Below are 21,772 nucleotides of genomic sequence, written 5' to 3'. Positions count from 1 at the left end.
CTCATTTGTGGATAATCCCAATGTTAATACTTTTATAGTAACAAACAATTTAGAAACTGTAGATTAATCTCTTAGATCAGCGTTCTTCAACTTTTGTCCCTCCAGATGGTTTAGACTGCTACTCCTGCATCATTACCAATCATTGTTCATGCTAGTCAGGGCTGATGGGATTTGTAGTCTATATAGCATCTGGAAGGATCCAGTTTGAAGAAGGTTTCCCTGCACTGAAAAATTAAATGGGATCCTGCATTTGCTGGAAATATGAATTTCCATTTATATTGTTGGCAAATGTAAAGGCTTTTCTCCAAATCCAAAAACCTGCACTGGAAGATCTCTGTGTACAACTGAGTACATGGCAAACTGAATAGAGCTAATTCTATAAGTAGAAATAAGTTCTGTTGGCTTTTATAACACTTTAAAGGTGGTTTATTTAAGAGTGGTACATGCCTCACTGATTTCATAGCATTGTGATAGTCATGTACTACAGGCCATGAACCTAAAGTGATATTTTTTCCAAAGCAGCAATATGAGTCATTCTGTTCTTTCCCCTTTTAACTTGCAGCATTTGATTTGTCAGATACTTTTGCCACTTGTACCAAATTATGTACACTCTTTTATGATACGGTGACTCAGGTCTGTGCCTCAACAAGATTTAAGAGTCACACCGAGTATGACCTAAAACCATTAACTGAGATATAAAAATATACATTTTTCCAGTTGAAGGTATTCACAACTTATTTTTAACGGACATTCAAACTTGCTGAAATACAAAGAATTGCCTTGTAGATGACGTCTGAGCTATTTTTCACCTTGCAGAACAGCCAGTATGTGGCACATGAAATTAAGAGTGACACAGGTAGCTTTCAAGCCTCAACAAACAAAAACAGACTCTGTTACGTAAGGCAGAAGAATTATTCAGTAAGGAAGCATACATGTGAAGTTATTACCAGAATGGATTGATTTCAGAGGAAAATCTTTCAGCAGAATATAGGAAGCCTAAAATAATGAGTTTTTAAGCTTTCGTGGCCCAGGGCACACTTTCAATTCTAGTATGCTGCATGGGGCCCACATTTTGTTAACCATATTCCTAAAAGGACTCCTCTTAACATTTTAACTGAAGAAGGCATTTTGTTAGGGTAACTTGTCATGGGAAGGCAAAAAGCTGTGCCTGCAGAAATTCCTCCTACACATTCTGTTCACTCTGTTTGCTGTCACTTAAAAATTACAGAAAGAAAAGAAAGGGAAATGGTACAATGCCACCACTGTGACCCACTGGAGAAAGGTAATCTAATAGTAGCAGACAAATGGGCTAAACAACACTGCTTAAGATGCATGCATCACAGGCAAAAACAAACAAACAAAGCTCTTTAGTGTTGGATTATAGTATAAACTGTTGGAACAGGTCTGCAACAGTTTATACTATACTGCACTAGCGGTAATGCTTCACCCCTGGATGGAGGGAATTAGGTCAGACTAACAATGGGAAAGAGGAACACAGCTAAATGGTTGCTTCAGGACAGATTCAAATACTAAACCAGTCATTCAATGGCAGTATTGTCATGCTATAGAAGTGATGGTTGGTAGAGAGAAATTATTCAGTCACACAAACCAGTGGAACAAGGGGAAGGTTAAAATACATAGTATTGCGACTGCTGCTTTTTTCATTTCTGTAGCACAACTATCTCAACACCATAGAATGAATAAGCTTTGGCAGACATGAGATTAAACAAAGAAATACTATGAACGATCCTTTAAAGAACAACTAATAGAAGGAAGCTTTGAACCAGAATTTACCTTCTAAAAAAGAGAATGCTGGACAGGTTATTTTTCAAGACACAACTGCAAAGAAATTGTATCTGTCTATGGGTGAGTGTATAACATCATTTCTGAAAGAGAAATCTGTCATGTTTCTTTTAAGTGAGATCTTAAATGTTCAGTTACACAAAAAATGGGAGGACTCATTTGTGGACAATCTCAAGATGAATGCTTTTATAGTAACAAACAATTTAGAAAATGTAGAAACTGTACAGCTAATCCCTTAGATCAGCCTTCTTCAATCTGCATCCCTCCAGATGCTTTGAACTGCAACCTGTCCATCATTCCTGAATATTGTCCATGCTGATCAGGGCTGATGGGAATTGTAGTCTAAAGCATCTGGAAGGATCCAGTTTGGAGGAGGTTTCCCTGCACAGATAAATTAAAATCCTGCATCTGGGGAAATGCAACTTCTATTACTATTACTGGCAAATTTGTCTGAATCCAAAGGCTTGCATTGGAAGATCTGTGCATGCAATTCAGTTTTTGCAGCTCTGCATTCCTATTGTTCTTCCTTGCTTCATTTTGAGAACACGATAAGCTATTTTTTAAAAGCCCCCAGAAACAATGACAGAGGCACTCAGTGTCAGCCTAAGAATCTGGGGGTTCCCTTGGGCAGGATCCCCACCTCCCATTCATGCTGGCCTTCCCTCTCTGAGCCCTGTCCATGCTATTGGTCTGAAAGTAAAGGCTCTTTTTGCTCTTTAGACTTGGAGAGAACAGAGAACAGGCAGCAGTAACAAGGAGGAAAGGAGCAGGGGCTGAAGGTTGCCGGAAGGACTCTTGAAGGGCTGTGGGCCTGTACGAGTACTTGAAGAGGTTGACCTCAGACCTGGTGCAATCAAAACCTATAACTTTCTTTGGCTCTCAGGCAAGAGCATTAACTGCTACAAACATTGCTCAAAGTTATCACACCTACTGCTGCACTCACAGTTTTCAGGAACCTGGAAATCAGAAGACCCTCACAAATCTACACTGCTTCCAGCCTGCACAGAGGCCAAGTCTGGGAACGTGCCCTTGCACTTTTTGTAACTTCTGGTGGAAGCTCATTCCACCTGATCACCTATTAGCTGGGAATGGTCTGAGCAGACCATGTTTTAAATGGACTGCTTCCCTGCTTTTGAGGAAAAACCTTCCTACAGCAGCAGCTTTCTGTCAAATTCTACTTTTCCTCCATGTGTTCATGTCCTCCTCCTCATTTTAACTAAACTGCCCCTTGAGTCTACATCTGAGCTGTCATGAGAAATGAGATGTTAAGCTATGACAGATGAGCTTCAATCAAAATAAATCCTTATAATAAGAATGTTAATCAGGTTGATGTTGGCTAGTAAGAGCTCCACTACTTTCAAACGTGGGCATGTAGGGCAGCTCCAATATTAGCGCATACTTAGCATTCAATGGACATCCACAGAAAGATACAGCTGAACTGAAGGATTAATATTTTCTTCTATTACAGTGAGCTTTAGAATAGTATAACAATATTACCAACCATAAATCTGAATCAATTCTGAATGCAGGACAATTTCAACTACAACAAAAATTATTCCCCCACTCCCCAGTAAAATAGTGAACGTGAAGGAGAAAATCCTGTAAACTCACAATATTCTTGACTCTTAACAACCAGATTTCAAAGATTCACCCTGGGACTAGCTACTAGTTCAGCAGAAGCTGATAGGTGACACTCCTGACATTCCAAATGCTGTTTTCAAAATGAGGAGAGTTTATAATGGTATTTCCCCATGAAAACTTGGTAGGGTGAGCAAAATGAGCCTACAATTCCCATGGAAACAGTTCTGTTTCTTTGGATCCTGGCCTCTGAAGGCAGGAAGGCACCCCATACATTTCATCTGCTGTTTAAGGAAATAGCCTACACTGGAGATTACTTCTGGTTAAAATTCTTTTATGCAAGATATACAGCAATTCACTTTAATCATGGCTGCTATAACTGGAGAGCATGAAGGAAAGCATTTTCAAATGAACAAGGCAGAGACAAGAATCAGACGCAAAGAAGCTTTTACAAATGACTTAAAACAAGGCAGCATAGCAATATAAGCATCACATTACTTCCTTGTCATCATTCATGTCATGTTATAAAGACTGAAACTGCAAAGGATTTGACAGCTTTCTTCCAGCAGGAAGTTAAAAGTGAAAGGTTATAAAAACACAGCTTTCACAATGAAATGTTTCTCTGAATAATATAATTACCAAGTCAGACATGCAGGGAACAAGTATCTTTTGGAATGCAAGTGACCAAGTATGAACACAAAGTTTCCAAATATACGCCTCAAATGTCTTAATTGCACATAACAAGTGGGAGATGCAATGAAATGGTACAATGTGGAATTCTCCCTCCTACTTCTGTGGTTGGGGAAGGTTCTGCCCCATAGTAAGAAGAATGGGGACAATTAAGAGCTACTCAATAGCCTTAATTTGATACACTGAACCCTTCAGGCAAACTTAAGCAGCCATAAGAAAGCTAGATCTCTGGAATGCTGAGGCATGGTCCCTATAGCTGCTTTTGGATCAGGGTGGTCCACTCTATTCCCCACAGGGTGAAGGGGAAGGCATATAACTGTCTCTTTTTGCCCATCAATTTCCCCTGGCTTCAGACTATAGTGGCTGAAAAACAATGTGCTGGTTAGGGACATCTGCTCCTAGTGATAGAAAAATTCATGGAATATTTCAATCACATGGGCATATTGGACCTACTGAAATTAGAATCAATAAAGATGGTTTAAAAGACAACAATAACCCTGAGCTATACTCCTTTGGGATCCCCCTTTAGTATGCATGCGAAGTTCTAGGTGTCCAGGTTTCACAGTTTTGGAACTATGGTAGTGACAGACAGACAGCCTCTTTGATTATTATAGATAGATAGATAACAAGACTCTTGTTGGGTTTTACTGCATCTTAATTCCATGGTTAAATGATAACATTAGAAGTTAGGCTCACATCTTGGCTTGACTTTCTTCACACTGCTCTTTGCCAAGTGTAAGTGGGCTTAAAAGAATAGCTATAATTGGATAGTTAATCACAGCAAAGGCTTAATGGCTTTTTGCAATAATACACTTAAGCAACACATTCAAAAATCCCATAGAGCAAAGAGGAGGGCAGGGTCTGATTTCAACAGATGTTTATGATCAAGGCTGGCAAACAAATTGAGATTACTGACATCCTGCAGAAACAAATTTAGCAGCACCCTGTCTGAAAGGCTATGATCATTCATGTCATTAGAAGAGTGTTAAAAGCACAGCAGGGAGGAACAAACATTCCAGCCATTAATTAAACACCTTGGCTATCGATTGGGTACAAAATCATCCTCAGAGCAAAACTGTCAGCAATTTCTAAATTAATGAGAAACCAAAACAGCTGGAATAAAACTATCATCACTCTCCCATTATTCAGTTGCAAGTGATGAAAGGAACATTTAAAAATAGTTTGACAATGCTACAAGTCTCACTTCTGCAATGTTTAGGATTAAAAGATCACTATATCTATAGTCCAAATGAAGTTAACTGAAATCAGCAGTGACTTCAAATCCAGAAGAAAATGGATTGCCTAGCAAAACAGGTTTTCCTGTTTCAAAAGCTCCTTAGTTAGCGTCAAAATGAGAAAAGGAGAGAGTACATATGTAGCATTCACCAACTCAGACAAAGTAATCCAGTGACAAAGGAAAACAATTACAGCTTATCAGAAGCACTAAAGTGCCAAGATGAAGAATGCATCAAACAAATGGAAATGTACATTAAACAAAACCTATTGAAATAGACCCCCTGAATTTTCACCTCTCTCTTGAACTGATGTATGCAGTGCTATATCCATAGACATACCTGCTTAGGTCTATACAATTAATAATAAACTGATATTGTACCACCCTAATTATTTGTAAAATCACACATCCAGTTTGATATTTTTTAAAGGTACTACTTAAATTAACTGTACCTTTGCATTGCCTTGCCCCCTACATTCTCAGAGAGGTGAACAAATATGGGGCTTTCTCCCAGGCAAAAAGAAGTTGCAGGTTTTTCCTGAACAGCTGGTTCCTATCTCCCAGCTTCCTTCATCCATATGCACAGATACCTACTAACTTAGGAAATTGCTCTGTTGCCCCCACTGATGGAGTGGGGTTTGGCCTACAACAGTTAAGCTACAATGTTAACGGTTAGGCTAACAATTGTAGTTAGGCTACAATGTTAAACCCGTCGACACACTGGGTATATGCTGATGTTTTTAAATCCTATACTGTGTAGCCATCTACTTGTAGCCATCTGCAATTGCACACAGGATTAAGTGTTCAGGATAGCCCAGAAGGTATTAAGAATGTATCATCCACAAAGTTGTCCCTAAAGCTAATTCTATGCAGGACATGTGCACGATTAGGTAGCAATGGGCTAACCCTGAGAGATGCAACAGGTAATTGGAAAAATAGTTAGCAACTGATGAGGCATTTTGTGGTGGTGCCCACAGATCCTCAAATATCCCCAGATTCACAAATTCCCCCAAAGGGACCCCAAAGGTATGTTTCAGAGCTCACAGTTTTAAAGGGAAGGCTTTGGTGACCAATGATACAGAAACCTAAACAGCTGTTAGAACTCTATAGGACAAGAAACCAATACAAAAAGAAAAAAGAAAGAAAAAGGAAACGGCAATGCCTATTAAGTAACTTTTCACTTCTAGGCAGATACAGCATCATAATAATGCAACACTTTGATTTTCTGGCTCTTTTTTCTACTCTAACCATCAAAACAGATGTCTGTTGCTGCAGCACAAGGTAATGATCAAAATCTATCACCTTCCCAGCTTCACAGAAGGTTGCCATGAGAAGATGTAAATAGGAAATGCTAATTATGCCAGCCTGATTTGATTTGTTCCAATTTGAAGCTGGCAAACTCATATCAGTAAGTGATAAGTAAGTTTAACAAAACTGTCATTTAGGGAAGTTCCCCCTCTCAGTGCTCCATCTGCTTTGTTTTTTCCTACCAATACTCTTTTCCTTCTCCCCTGTTTGACTGGGCCATTGTAAGACATTCAGGTTCTTATTTTCAAATCACTCCAGTGTTACTTTGGCTTTGTACAAAGTACAGCATTGTCCTGCTGAAAGGTGAACCTTCGCTTCAGTCCTAGGTCCCTTGCAGGATGAAAAAAGTTTTCTCCTAGAACAGTCCTGCCTTTGGCTCTATCCTTCTTGCCCTGAATCCTGAATAATTTCAGGTTGGGAGTGCTCCTCGACCCAGAGCTGGCATGGAAGCCCAAGTGACAGCGGTGGCGAGGAACACTTTCCTTCAGCCTTGGCTAATCTATCAGCTGCATCCCTACCTGGAAGAGGATTGCCTAGCAACAGTAACACACACATTGGTTACTTCCCAGTTGGATTTCTGTAATGCTATTTATGTGGGGCTGTCCTTGAAGACAGTCCAGATACTTCATATGGTACAAAATAGAGCTGCCAGGATGCTGTTGGGGACTGGGCATTATTCTCATATAACCCCAGTCCTCTATCAGCTCCATTGGCTTTCCATTGAAGTCCAAGCTCAATTCAAGGTTCTGGTTATTACCTATAAAGCCCTAAATGGCTTGGGACCAGGATACCTAAAGGAACGCCTTTTTTTCCTATTTGCCCTCCCACCCCCTGAGATCAGCAAGAGAAGCCCTCCTCCGGGAATCCTCTGTGAAAGACGTTAGGAGACAGAGTACCCAGAGGAGAGCCTTCTCTGTGGTGGTGCCCTGACTATGGAATGCGCTCCCTAGAGAGGTCCACCTGGCGCTGTCATTATATGTTTTTCGGTGCCAGGAAAAGATCTTTTTATTTAATCAATATTTTAACAAGTATTAATAGTAATTTGATTTTATTGTTTGTATTTTATTAATTACAGCCAGCGTGGAATAGTCAATTTATTTATTTTATTCTGATTTATGTTGTAAGCCATCCAGAGATGCAAGTAATGGACAGCATACAAATTTTACCAAAAAAAAAAAAAAAAAAAAAATCCCAGTCCTCTTGGAAGAAAAATATCCGCAGAACATGATGCTGCCGCCTCCATGCTGGAATCATCTTTTCAGGGAGTAAGTGCTGTTGGTTTTGCACCACACACCTCTGCAGCACCAGAAAGTTAAATTTTGGTCTCACTGGACCAGATAATCTTTTTATGCATGTTCACTGTGTTTCTCACATGTTTGTAAACTCCAAAAGGACTTTAGTGTGGGATTTTTTTTTCATCAATAGCTTTTTTTTTCTCACCACTATTCCAAAGAACTCAGCTTTATGGAAGGTCTATATGATAGCTGTTCCACAGATAGTTTCACCTATCTCAGATGTGAGATCCATCCAATTCCTTCAGAATTTTCATTAGCCTTTGGTTGTCTCTCTTATAATGCCCTCCTCACATAAGTCACTGAGATTTGGTGGATCGCCTTCTGTAGGCAGAGCTGCAGTTATTTTGTAATAATGGCTTTAATGGTGCCCTGGGATATGTTCATATGTGTGTGTATAAAATAACCCAACCCTGATTGGTGCTTCTGCACAACTTCATCTCAGAACTGTTTGAATAGCTGCTTGGTCTTTATCATGTTGCTGGTGTACTTAATCTGAGGTCATGTGGCACTGGAATTGTACCCCGGTGAACTCCATTGAACTCGTTACAGTACTCTGAAGGCCATGGGTTGGACTAGAGCTTATTGAGGCATGTTACAGTGAAGAAGGTGGACGCTTATACAACAAAGAATTGCCAATTTGTTTTGTTTACTTTAGTGCCACAATAAAACTACTGCTGTGATTTTCTATGCCCACTTGGGAGAGTTCTACCATTACAGTAATTTTAAACAGACAAACAATTCTAGTCAGACACTGTTGAAAACAAAATGTTGAGCAGAGTGGCTTGTATTCTTATGGTCAAGATAGTAGGTAACCCTACTAAGTAGGGAGTAGGTGAAGCTGTGGATACAATCCTACATGCTTTCCTGACCCTCCGCTGCAATAGTATGTGAGCAGGCCAGTGACCAATGTCACACTTTATTTTTAACTGTGATAATGTTCACTATGAGCTCTCACAGGTCATGTAGCCAGTGTGTGTATTGAAAAAGAAAAATGACATATATCAGTGCTAATCTCACTAAAAACCATCTATCTTGCTAATTTTCTAGGAAGTTGTAAGCAGCATAAATCCTATCTCAGTACTTGTGTTTTATCATTTTCTTTTTTAATTGCTTGAAAATGTCACACTTCTCTTAACACCAGCAACATGACTTTTGTTTTCACATCACTGTGATATTTTAGTGCATGGAAATGGAATCTGCACCAAGCAAGTTGAATCTTATAAATATTACTACTAAGGAAACACAAAGAAGGGGTGAAGGGTTTCAGTTTAGAGAAGAGATGGTGGTAAGAATTCTAGTTACATGTACACAGTAATTATTTATGAATGAAACTGCTAAATTATAAATATTTACATATAGGAAATAATGGAGATTCATAGACACAAGCAGGTGAGAAAAAAGGCAATGCACAATGACAAGTGTACTTCATATTTCAGTAACAAACTGCCCAGAAAGCTTCAATGGTGGGACAGTATAGAAATGAGAGCCAGTGTGGTGTAGTGGTTAAGAGCATGGGACTGGGACTCAAGATGATCTGGGTTCTAGTTCCTGCTCAGCCATGGAGCCAACTGGGTGACTTTGGGCCAGTCACAGACTTTCAGCCCAACCTACCTCACAGGGTTGTTGTTGTGGGGATAAGACGGAGTAGGAGATGTAAGCTGCCTTGAGCCCTTTGCAGGAAAAAGGCAGGAGATAAATCGAAAAAAAAATCGAAAAATAAATCGAAATGTAAATAATAATAATACTTATCTAATCATCTAATTCCAGCATAATTGGCTGAGTTGACTATGCTACCAGGACACTGTGGGGAATCAAGAAATGTGAGGTAAGAGTTGGGAAATGTAAAAACCTGAGTATGTTATGGAATGCAATATTAGGGTTGAAAGAAGTTAACAGCAGGAGTTGGAAAGATCAGAGTCTACCCCCACAAGCACAAAGATGGCTTTCTGAACAGGGCTGCAATAGAAGAATAATTCATACCCAACAACTAGCATCTGAGTCAATTCTATTTGCATCATTCCACAGTTGCATTAAATATGAAAAATACAAACAAGGAAGCAGGTAAAATGGCAAAAGATGAGAGTTCAGTATTCCAGAAGGACCCACTGGAGTAGTCTTTACCAACTGGGGTCCCTTCAGATGTTGCGGCCTACAACTGGAGCCCACCATCCCAACCACTGGCAACGCAGATTGAGACTGCTGGGAGCTACTGTCCAAAACACCTGGAGGGCACCAGGTTAAGGGTGGCTGCAGCAGGGGCAGTTAGACTGATCAAAGCATTTCTGTCAGTGAGTATGCATTACAGAGGAAGACAGAGAAGAGCAGTGAAAGTTACAGTGTATGGATTAAGCCAGTTCACTGAGTGCACACAGTTCTTGAAGCTGCTGGAGGCCAATGGACACACGCATAGATCTGCAGGGAGCAACATTTCTCCTTTTATTCAGCACACTACAACTTCCCATGAAATAGTCAACTACAGAATGCAGCCTCCTATTATTCATGGGCATATGCTTGGCATCGTTTGAGAAGAGGGTACTTTACTGAGTATAACTTTCATTGCATAGTTCAACTTTTCTCATGTGAACAAGAATAATGAGAAACTGAATAAACTTAAAAGGGATAGTAAGAAAATTGAGGTCAGTAGAAGGATGAAGTAAAACCAGGCTTCAAAGTCTGAATGCATACAAATGAATTCATAGCTTTTGCTAGTTTATTGTTGGCAAGTAGGTGCAACAACCCCTCTTGTTCCTTGTTTAAAAAGCATTCCAGTGTGTTAAATATGTTGCTTTTTAAATCAATGTAGTTCCAGATAATTGATGTTTAAAATAGCAAGTTCCCACTTGTTAAATCGTTAGTGGGTCTGAAGATTCACCTCTTTTCACTGTTTAGGTAGTTTTTTTATTGGTAGCTTCTATTTCTATTGATAATTGCTGTTTTTAATTGGATATGATCTTACTGATGTTTATTACATTACCTTCATGTGTTTTTTATATCTCATGTATCACCTTGAGAGGGATCCACCTTTAAAAGTGGCCTAATAACAATTTTAAATAGATTACATTAAACCTTTTTCACCATTATTATACTTATATGTTATAATTTTGACATTAAGGTATTTGAAAGAAGATTCCCTTCCTTATCTCAAAATGTATCAATAGGCTGTTATTTTTATCAATTTGCCATAATGTAGAGTTACTCTGGAAATCATCCATAGTAGATCTGAGAAATTTTAAGCTGGCTTTGTATAATCTGCCTGGCCCTGAACTAAAGGTATTTTAATTTCAGGGATGGTACATTTAGACACTAGATATAAGGAAGTATTTCTTGCATCCACCTCTCAGTTCTGATTAGATGAAGCACTTTTCAAGATTTTTGAATAACCTGAATTTATTTTACAAATTGATTCTGCAGACACATTGGATATCACAACCCTTGGTTTTCCACCATACTTAGTCATATATAGTTATCAATGTGTCCTAAATTCTTATTACATCTGTACTTCCTTACATCTGTACTTCCTTATTGGTAATTATTTCTAGGGAATATTTAGCTGAATCTGAAACTTCCAAAATTAGTTACTCTTTCTTTGAATTTGCATATCTGGAAAGCTGAACAAATTGTAGGATCTCACTCCTCTTGTGTCTTCCTTGGTGCAATGCTAGACAAGATTTTCCACCCTCCAATCTGTGCAAAGACACAAATGATCCACTATTTTGGAATCAGATTAGCCAGCGACGCTTAGAGTAACCAAAGGTACAGTCCTACTGTTGTGATTGCTACAGCTGTTCAAACAATCACTTGGTTGCCATAACTAAGCAGAACCCTTTTCCAAGTGAGCCAATGACTTGGCAAACCAAGTCAGAATAATAATTATGTGGAATGTAGTCCTGGGTGGTCAGTGCATTCGGTTGGCATCACCTTCATACTCCCAAAACTGGAACTCACAAATGTTCCACAATCTTGCCATACTCATTCTTGCACTTGGCAGATTAAATCCATAAGGGACAATGCTAGTAATCTCTTATGTATATTTAGCTACATGAAAGCTACCAAGCTGTGCAACCTCCTGAATTCCAGCATGGGCCATAACAGGAACATCTATAACTCACCAAGCAGTATTGATAATCTCTGGTCACATACTGGGCCAGGCAGTGTTTTGTCCATGGGAGAACTAATTTGTTCCTATTTGCTATTCACAGTGACCCAGAAGTCTAGTTCCATAGTTTCTGGCTATATGCCAGTATCAACCCAGCTGCCCCAACCATGGACTTTCCTTCCCTGGATTTTCCAATCCCAGTCCCAGATACTTCAGTTTTAGGCATTATCACAGTATGAATGTCTCCCTATACCAGTGGTGGCGAACCTATGGCATGTGTGCCACACTGGGCATGCAGAGCCCTCTCTGTTGGCACGCAAGCCAAGTCACCCCAGCATCTCCCCAGCAGCCAAGCATTGAATAACAGCAGACATAGGGGCCACATGCATGCTCAGTTAGTAGTAGTGGTGCCAGGCGAAGATGTCACAACCCGTGACACATCAGCCGTGACTTGTCCGAGCTTTTGCATGGCTGGTCAGTACACTGCCAAGGACATGTATATATTTGCTTGGACTGGCTGTTTTCAGGTTTTCTTGTAGTGTTGGCACTTTGCCATAAATAAGTGGGTTTTGGCTTGCAGTTTGGGCACTCAGCCTCTAAAACATTCATCATCACTAGGTTAGGGTTAGAAAAAGGAGGCGTCCTGGCATGATTTTGATGGTTGGAATGTGTTTAGAATGGGAAGAAATGTTGAGCTGTGCAGAAAAGGCTACTCAAGGAAGGCTTTTTCAAAATTGCCCTCTTTTTAATGGAACTTTCACCCTATATTAGGATTAGGGGAGTGCACCAAGGTAGGGTTATGTCAGTGGTGGTGAACCTATGACACCTGTGCCACAGTGGGCATGCAGAGCCCTCTCTGTTGGCATACCAGCCAAGTCACTCTAGCATTGCCCCAGCAGCTGAGCATCAGATAACAGCGCACACAGGGGCCATGTGCATGCTTGGGAAGGAGTTGTGGCATCAGGCGGTGACATCACGTGCCACAACTCATTAGCTGTGACTCATCTGAGCTTTCGCATGGCAGGTCAGTGCACTGCCAAGGATATATATATTTGCTTTGACTGGCTGTGAGTTGTTTTTTTCTAAACTAAAACCTCAGTTTTCAGGTTTTATTGCAGCGTTAGCACTTTGCGATAAGTGGGTTTTGGGTTGCAGTTTGGGCACTCGGTCTCTAAAAGGTTTGCCATCACTGCCCTATACTAATGACATCCTCAGATTCTATGTCATGGCTGTCAAAATTTATTTGAGAGCACCAGTGACTGCCTGAAGAAACTACATTGACAGTCTCCCAGTGAATACTGTCCTGGAAATCATAGCTGCTGAAGCTCCATATGCTAACTGTTAATGGTTTATTTGTTCATTTTAAATTGACCAGGCTGTTTCCACTATTTTATCTTATGTATTTTATTTATTTGATGAATTTTTTGTATTTTATGCAGGATTTTAATCATTGTAAGCCGCCCTGAGGCTTATGTGATGGGAGCAGCATATAAGCTGTCTAAATAAATAAATAAGTAAATAACTCCAGCTTCAACATTGGACTATAAGCCATCCAGAATATTATTGCTGATGCTACAGCACATTTTGAACCCAAACTGTGTCACTTTGTCCTCAGACACCATTATTTCAGGTCTGGGGATGACTTGTCTCTTCAGATCACCAACATAAATATTGGTATCCACATAGCTCCTTAATATTCCAATATATCCATTTTTGACTTAGAATAATATTTCCTCATTTACTGTTCTCCCAAAACCTCTAGTTCACGTACCATACCAGGATGACATTGTATTCATCTGGAAAGATCTACTGCCCATAGCTAACCCCTACAATACAAGTTCACTTGTTCTAGCATCAAAAGATTTTTATTTGCCCAGGACCTATATACACAGGAAATATGGGAGAGAGAGAATGATTGAGGCTAGTAGTATTTTATGTTGTTTATGTCACATCTTGTAATATTTTATAATATTTCTAATAGTTACACCCAAGCTACCCAAGAAGTCCAAAATTTGGACTATTAAATTTTAAAATAAACATTGCTTCGTTCCTTGAAATAATCCCCACCCATTTATCATAACAAAAGTTCTAATGTAAGTTTCTGCAGCAATTAATGTAGTTAGATTGTAAACCATTTTAATGACTCTAAAGTATGTATAACTCTAAAATATGCATAATTAATCTATTGTGGTAGAAAAATACTGGAACAAACCAACATTCATAGTGACACTAAATTAAATAACTTATTTCAAGAACCCAAACCATTTTGGATGCAATATTAAACACTTTTACTTGAGAATAAACCCCACTGAACTCAAGAATACTAACTTTTGACTGAACATAAATAGTATTGTGATGCTGTGCCAGATGGTATTGTTATTATATGAATGACTTTAGAACATCTGATTCAAATAATTGTCCAGTATGTATGTAATTCATGCAACTACTTGGCTACATTTGTGGTTCATGTACCACAGAGATTTTAATGAGTGGATTTTAGCAATGTCTATTATTTCTGTACTTATCCTCCCTGGCCTGACCTCACTATCTAAAAGTCTATCCATCTATGCATACATACAGTTGGAATTCAGGATAGCACTTCATGCATTTCATGAAGCAGACTGTAGACCACAAAAGTTTATTTCAGAACAAATATATTATTTTTTAAGGCTTCACAAGGCTGTTGTTTTCTCTGCCACAGACTAACATGGCTACAGCATATTGTGTGCTGTGTGAGAGAAAAGCCCCAAAAGTCAGGTTCTTAAAGCATTCTAAAGTTTACATCTGAGATTTGTTTAATATTATGAAAGAAGCAAAGTAGTTCATCTTCTACAGACATTTTTTTCTGGTTGACAGTGGATTGTGTGGAATGTAAATGCTGCAATTATACTACAAGTAGATGAGTAAGGCTTAACAGATAATAGCTTAAGTACTTGGGGTAACTGGGCCCAATTTAGAAATTAAACATGGCTTAAGAGCCTACATCCTTTATTAGGGATGCTAGGAGAGAGAGCTGTGAGGATGCAGCTCAGTGCTGTGACGATGTAATCACAGACTTAGAGGATGTTTGAGAAGCAGCTTAGAACTTTCACTTGTAGTATAATACACAGTATGCATATGATGTTGTGGATGACTACAGCAAATTCACATAATGAGATTTTGCATTAAAACCAGACAGAAATCCAAGATATGTAGAACATACATTAGGGCAGGATATGGTCCTTTGAATGTTATTCTCAATGCTCGTACCAGCAGCAACCGTCATCTGAAAAAGTGTGCAACAGAGAGTCTACTGAATTCAAAGACTTTGAAAAATGACACAATATATGCAAAAATATAAAGTGAAGCTATAGCAGTGTCTTTAATTTCCACACAACTGCAATAGTAAATCATAACATAAAGTTCAACTTAGAATCTCTTTGAAAATGAAACATCATAGAATACACTCAATCACTGGAAGTTGATTGTAAAGCAAACAGTATATTACTGATTAAAACCCATTAGAAAATTAGTACTGGTATGGTGAGAATTTAGTTTGGATAATCTTGAGGTAAATCAGGCAGTAGACTTCATTGTTCAAGGACATGATCTCACTGGATAATTCTGTGTAAGATCAATAGAAATATATGGAAGCTGTACAACAGCAGTGCAGAATTAATGCACAGCTCTCACTCATTCTGATGGAACTTGAACAAGCAAACATCTATCAAAATGGTGCCCCACACCCTAATCGGTGTATCTTTCTATTTGCATCAAGAGAATTCAGCACATGATGCTTGCTGACTCACATATTGGTGAACATTATAAATCTAGAAGTCATAAAAATATTTCATGGAAATATGTTATACCAGTTGTTTACATGCTGTTAAGTCACATACTTTGAATGATGTACACATTGTTTCAATTTTGTTAGACTTATAAGAATCTTCACAAAAGTCACAGAATTTGTAATAAAATATTTATTATGTATGATGAGCTATATAAAATATTTTATGGCAATCATACTTCGTTCATTTCATGCAAATATTAATTTTCCATCAATACAAACAGGAAGCTTTTGTCCATGGTCTTTTTTAAAAATGTTACTGCTAAATTCTGTGCTGCTGACAGCAATATGCTAAAATACTTCAAGTGACCTAGAAACATTTGGAAGAACAAGGGAAATTCATTTTGTTGTTGACATCGCTAAGCAGAAATCAATAATTCTTGCAAATTCACCGAAACTCTACTAGTAGATTCAGTTCTGCCTTCAGCCTACTTCTGTTCTGTGGGACTTGAAAGCTTGCATAATTTTGTGGAGGATTGGGTTGCCCCATAAAGGTATTGCTCTACTATCCATTTTATATAAACCATGGGGGGCAGGTCATCAAGGAACAGGTCCACCACTTCTGATAGATCTGGTAACTGAGGAATGACAACGGTTAGGCACAAAGTCTAGCCGGGCAAGTAGGCATGCCTTTCAGAAATCTGTATACCAGGCCTACCTCTGTAGATGCTTAATAGGTAGCACTGGATTCCAGATAATGTTTTATGCCAGATACAGCTAAAGGGTATGGTGGATTCAGGTACTTCCACCACGAGGTTCTTTATTGCTACGGTACCTGACAAAACATCACCTTCTAAGAGGCTGTGTCTCTTAATGTAAGAAAGAAAATATTAAAAGGTGTTCTGAAAAACCACAGCCTAAAAATAAATATTATACATTCACTTGTCAGTCTTAAGGGCATAGGAAAACTGGGATGGGGGTGGAGGAGAAGTTAATGTGTAATCCTATCCATGTTGAGACAGAAAAACATTTTATAACTCTCATCATTCCTAAACCAACCCTGAGAAAGGCTGGGGACTATAGGACTTGTTTCTAATATGCACAGGGTTGCACCCTTGGAGTTTCAAAAACGAGAAAGGTGCTGAAGTGTTAAAAGTCATAAAAATGGTGAGCTGATTTTCCTAAATTTTCATGTCATATTATTAAGAATGGCAGGATAACTCAAGATCGCCCACTGTATTATCTCTGGCTAGTGTTTCAGAACACTGCACTTATTTGACCTGATCCAAAGTTTTGCACATGCTTCATAGTGCATGCAGGAACTTTCATGAGCAGACTTCACTGTTCACTGGAGGGACAGACAGCTAGTTTTCTTAATAAGTACATATGTGCAATCAGCAATTGCCTCCACTGAAAGGAACAAGGGAGCCCTTGCAAGCAAGATGTATTTCTGTCTGTGTCCTAGAATCATAAGGTAAAGGTGATGAGATTGCATACTTTGTTCTAATACAAGCTTATTCCTGGAAGTCAACTCATAGCACATCTCCATAAACTATTATTTTTACACCATAAACCATTATTTATTAAAATGTATAAACTGCACCAATAGTCATGTATAGGACGCTCTGATCAATGAGTACTTGTTATATTTTATTTTCCTTTTAGTTCTGAGTTTGAACCCATAAATAATTATTTTCCTTGTTTTCTTCCTTTGTTTTTGATTTTGAACAGGTCAATTAGATTTATTATAAACTTTCCAATATATTTGTTTTCAGTGATAAAAGCCATGAAGTTATCTTGATCAGGTGTTGAATATGGCACAGATATAATGAAGCAGAATCCAACCCTCCACAAAGGAATCAACATCTAAAGGTGCTTGACATGCACAGAAATTAATGGGAACTAAAGGTGATCTAACTTGGAACACTTTCAGATGTGGTTTCGGTTCTCAGATCACTCTGCCTTCTCCACAGAATTTTATACTTGTAACCCTCCCATGCTTTTCCACCTCTTGTTCCTTCTTTTCTTCTTACAAGAAACATAAGAGGAAATGAAATAACTGCATGGTGGCTTTTGAAAAGCAGTGCTAAAAGCCCTCCTCCTATAAAAACCTCTTGGCAGAATGATGCCTAAGGGATTAATCCTGTTAAAATCACATGGAACTTCTATTAATTTAAACTGGAAAGACCTGTTCAGCTCTCCCACTGAAACCAATGGAACATAGAACGCACTTAACTTTGGGTGGATCACAAACCATAGCATGATTCCTATTGGTCTTTTCATTGCTGACTCTAATCTTTGTCCATGAAACCATCTCTGCAAGCAACTTCTGTAAGTTACTCTATTTCAGATTTCAAAACTCTAAACTGCTTCATGGTTTGTGACAATTTTGGGGAGAACAGAGTCCCCTTTATGCTCCATTGGTAGCATGTGAGGAGCATCATGCCTAGAAGGGTGCTATGAATTTGTTCCTCTGGGCCCACAACAAAGGTCACACAGCTTCTTAGCTCTATCCCTGTCACCCATGTGTTATGCAGGGGCCTCTGAGCCATGGGTGCTTTCCACATGTTGGGAACCCTGCATAACCAAATTTCCCAAACTCTTGGAAAGTCTACACACAGAGAAACCGGTGCACGTAGGGCTTCGTTATCTATAACATGTGCACCAAGGGCAGGGCCAAGAAATTTCAGGGCATGGCCAAAGGCACAGCCTGCTACCCCTTTCTATGTATGGTGCTTCTTCATATCATTACCCACAAAGGGGACTTCTGTATCTAAAGCTTATTTGGTTCCGTAAACCAATGCTCTAGCAAGGTGCCCCATGACCACCCAATAAAATGAAATTTGGGGATATTCTGCTGCTATTGCTGCTGGCGATGAAGATCAAAATGGGGAAGTCTCAGTCAAAAGGATCTTGGGGAGCAGGAAAAGATCTCCGCCAGGTATCTTAGACAACAGGGTTCGATGAACAAAGACCTGACAGAATATACGGCGTCTTCACATTAAGGAGCCAGGATGCCCGTTCCCCATGGAGTCCATATCAATGCCTTACCACACTACGTGCAGAACAACAGCCAGAGCTCTGGATTCTGATCCGTTAGCACAGTGCTTCAGGCCTGGCAAGTGGGATAGATCTGCCCAGATCCACCCCAACTTGCCATTAAGAACTGTTAAGAAGTGGACTGGGAGAGGCTTTTGCAATTGCATTTAGCTCTCTGGGCTCTAAAGGGCTTAAGAAGCATGCCAGTCCTTACCCCTTCCCTTCCACAGTCCAGACACCGCAGGTAGCTTGCAGTCCTTAGCTGAAGGCAGGTGGTGAGCTAATGCAGAAATGTTGGTGAGGTCACAATACTAATGCAAGGGAGGCATTGTGCCTTCAGCGTTCACATCAGAAAAAGTGGCATGTGCAGCCATAAATGGTGTTCGTGGCTTGGTGTTCATCTTTGATTGGTATTTCATTCCAAGACCATCTTCCGCCATGACTGAATGCTGATAAGACCTCTTTTCTTCCCTCGCTATTGCATGTGTTAATATTTCTTGTGAGGGTCACAGGATTGTGCCCTTACCACTTAATAGTGGCAGGCTGGTCAGCAAGTGATACTTTAATTGACCCAGAAGACTAATCCATGTCCAAGCGCCATTCATGTCATAGAAAGTCACTGCTCTACCATTTCCTTCAGTTGCGTGTAAGCCAGAAAGTATTCTCATCACAACAATACTTCCTGAAATACAGAATATAAACTATCAAAGTAATAGATGACATAATGTATAAGAATCCTTTAGATTCTTTATTTAAACAAAAACAAAAAAAAAAAAAACAGCAACACCCAGAGAATCCCCAGCACAGATCAAACCTGAGGACAGGTAGACATTTTCGGTTCTTACCCTCATGCCATTTGCCCTTCCCACCACTTCCAGTTGAAGGGTTGAAATTTTCAGCAGCATTTCCATGCACCACAGTCTGTGTCTGGGCCACAGGCCCCTCTGTCTGCTTGCTCAGTGTGCTCATCTAGAAGCATCCTAAAGATCTTAGCAATAAGACTCCTGTAACCCCTGATTATCTTACCTGGACATTTGGTATCAGGTGGGCATTCAGGATGAGGCAAGAAGCCCACCAAGCCAATTTGAACAATTTTACTAATTTCTGGGCCTCTACAGTCTCCTGGAAGTAATTTTCACTCATGTAGTTCTGGATCTGACCTTATTATTAATAACTTACATGCTGACTATGGTCAGGAGTACTTTTTCCAGGTTTTGATTCATGCCTCAGCTGGACTTGTTCCTGCTGGATGGCCAGAGCCCCTTGCACTAGCCACTGCATTGGGTGAATTCCTTTCTTTGGTGCAGCCTCCCCTCTGCCCCAGGTCAAAAAGGTTGAATACCTCTCTAAGCTCCTGATAGTAAGATACAATAAGCTGGTGTTCTGGCCCCACCTCTTCTGCCCTCCTCTGCTCCACAGTAGCGCAACCCCTGAAAGCTTTTCCAAATTAGAATTTAGATTCCAAACTAAAAGAAGTGCACCCGTGTTGCATCAGCTGTGCTGGCTGCCGTTTTGTTTCCGCGTTCAGTTCAAAGATGAACTTTATTTAATATTGATTGATTGATTGATTGATTGGGGAATGTCTCCTTCCATGTGAATCTGCTCACCCTTTAAGATCAGCTCTTGCACCCTATTAGGTGAATCATTGCTTTCTGATACAGAGCTGGTGGCAGAACATGGCTGAGCTTTCACTGTGGTGATACCCCTTAAGTGGAATTCCCTGTTCCAACATGTTAGGTGCTCACTCGCTCACTCGCTCTCTCTCTCTCTCTCTGTATTCCATTGGCAATGGAAGAAGGGTTTGATTCTGGATTGCCTGTTTTAATGTACTGATTGCTACTTTTGTCTGTTTTTCTTTGGCAATCATGTTTCAGTGATGGATTATAGTTATGTCTGTTTTTAGATTTTGTCAGAAGCCTCAAGTAATTCCTTTTTGGAGGAGAGGATCAGGCCATAAACTGTTACATGACTAAAAATAAATGTTTGTGTGCATAGGAGGCCAATTTGAGTATGTCTCTTTCTTTTTTTAAACAAGGACACCGACAGTTTGCCAAGTCAAACTGGCATGTTATCTATTATAGTCCCCTAACTAGAATGTTAAAATCCAGAGCACTTAAAAGGCACATTTCTATGTTCCGTGCACAATGTTGAGAACTACCCTTCATTTGGTGAATGAACTGATTTATACTTGTCCACTCTCTTTAGGTCCATCAAAGTTGCCTTTGTGACCATCACCTTATCTATAACAGTCAGCTTGTTCTATGCAGACATGCATCTTTTGTTGTTATGAGTACTGAATCAAACAGACTGTTTTTGTTTCTGATTCCCTTCAAAAATAAATCACTGCATTTATTTGGCTTTTGGCTTTCCTCCGTATCATCCTTAGCCAGCCAATTGTACCTTATAGCAATGTCCTCACACCATTTATTTGGGAGTAGTGCCACCCAAACCAATCAGATTACTGTCAAGTCAAGTGTGGCTGGACCTCAGCCTTGGAACCTTTCTCTACACACATCCGACCCTGCCTTCATATGCATCCCTCATATGTGACGTTCACTCCACTGTTCTCTTTCTTCCTCAAAAGACTCCCTCTTTACTATCTCGTGCTTGGAAATGCTACACAGAACACTTGTGTGATGTAGCCTCTCTTTTTTTCCTTCCTTCCAATCCCTCCTCACTTTTTTCCTATCAACTCTGAGGCTCAACCCCTTTCTTCCTGTGCCCCCTGACTGGCTTTGAAAAGCTAGGAGTTTCAGGTGTTTCTGTCTAAACTTGCAGTGGATACTTGAAGCAATTATTAAAAGAATTTATTCTTAATTTTTTTAGCATGAAATATCATCAGAATTAAAATGATCAGTTTGGTTCTTTATTTTGTAAAGGGAAAAATGTACTGACAAGTTTTTTTTTAAACCCTATTAAATCATTCTTTTGAAATATTATTGCCTGTGGAAATCAAGGTAATT

At 39.5% G+C, this 21,772-nt stretch overlaps 1 protein-coding gene across 2 annotated transcripts in view; it reads right to left on the bottom strand.

The window, feature by feature from the left end:
* Window positions 1-21,772, bottom strand: part of PPFIA2 (PTPRF interacting protein alpha 2) — a 268,242-nt gene that overhangs the window by 114,600 nt on the left and 131,870 nt on the right. For both annotated transcript variants that reach the window (XM_044455520.1, XM_044455518.1), the window contains exon 2: window positions 15,207-15,269. In XM_044455520.1, coding sequence (XP_044311455.1) covers window positions 15,207-15,269 — 63 coding nt within the window. The remainder of the gene's footprint in view (window positions 1-15,206; window positions 15,270-21,772) is intronic.

The sequence above is a fragment of the Varanus komodoensis genome, unplaced genomic scaffold, assembly GCF_004798865.1.
Source record: "Varanus komodoensis strain SLA01 unplaced genomic scaffold, ASM479886v1 scaffold8, whole genome shotgun sequence".
Lineage (NCBI taxonomy): Eukaryota > Metazoa > Chordata > Lepidosauria > Squamata > Varanidae > Varanus > Varanus komodoensis.
The sequence above is the reverse complement of the archived record's forward strand: the minus strand, read 5'-3'. Positions and strand labels throughout refer to the sequence as shown.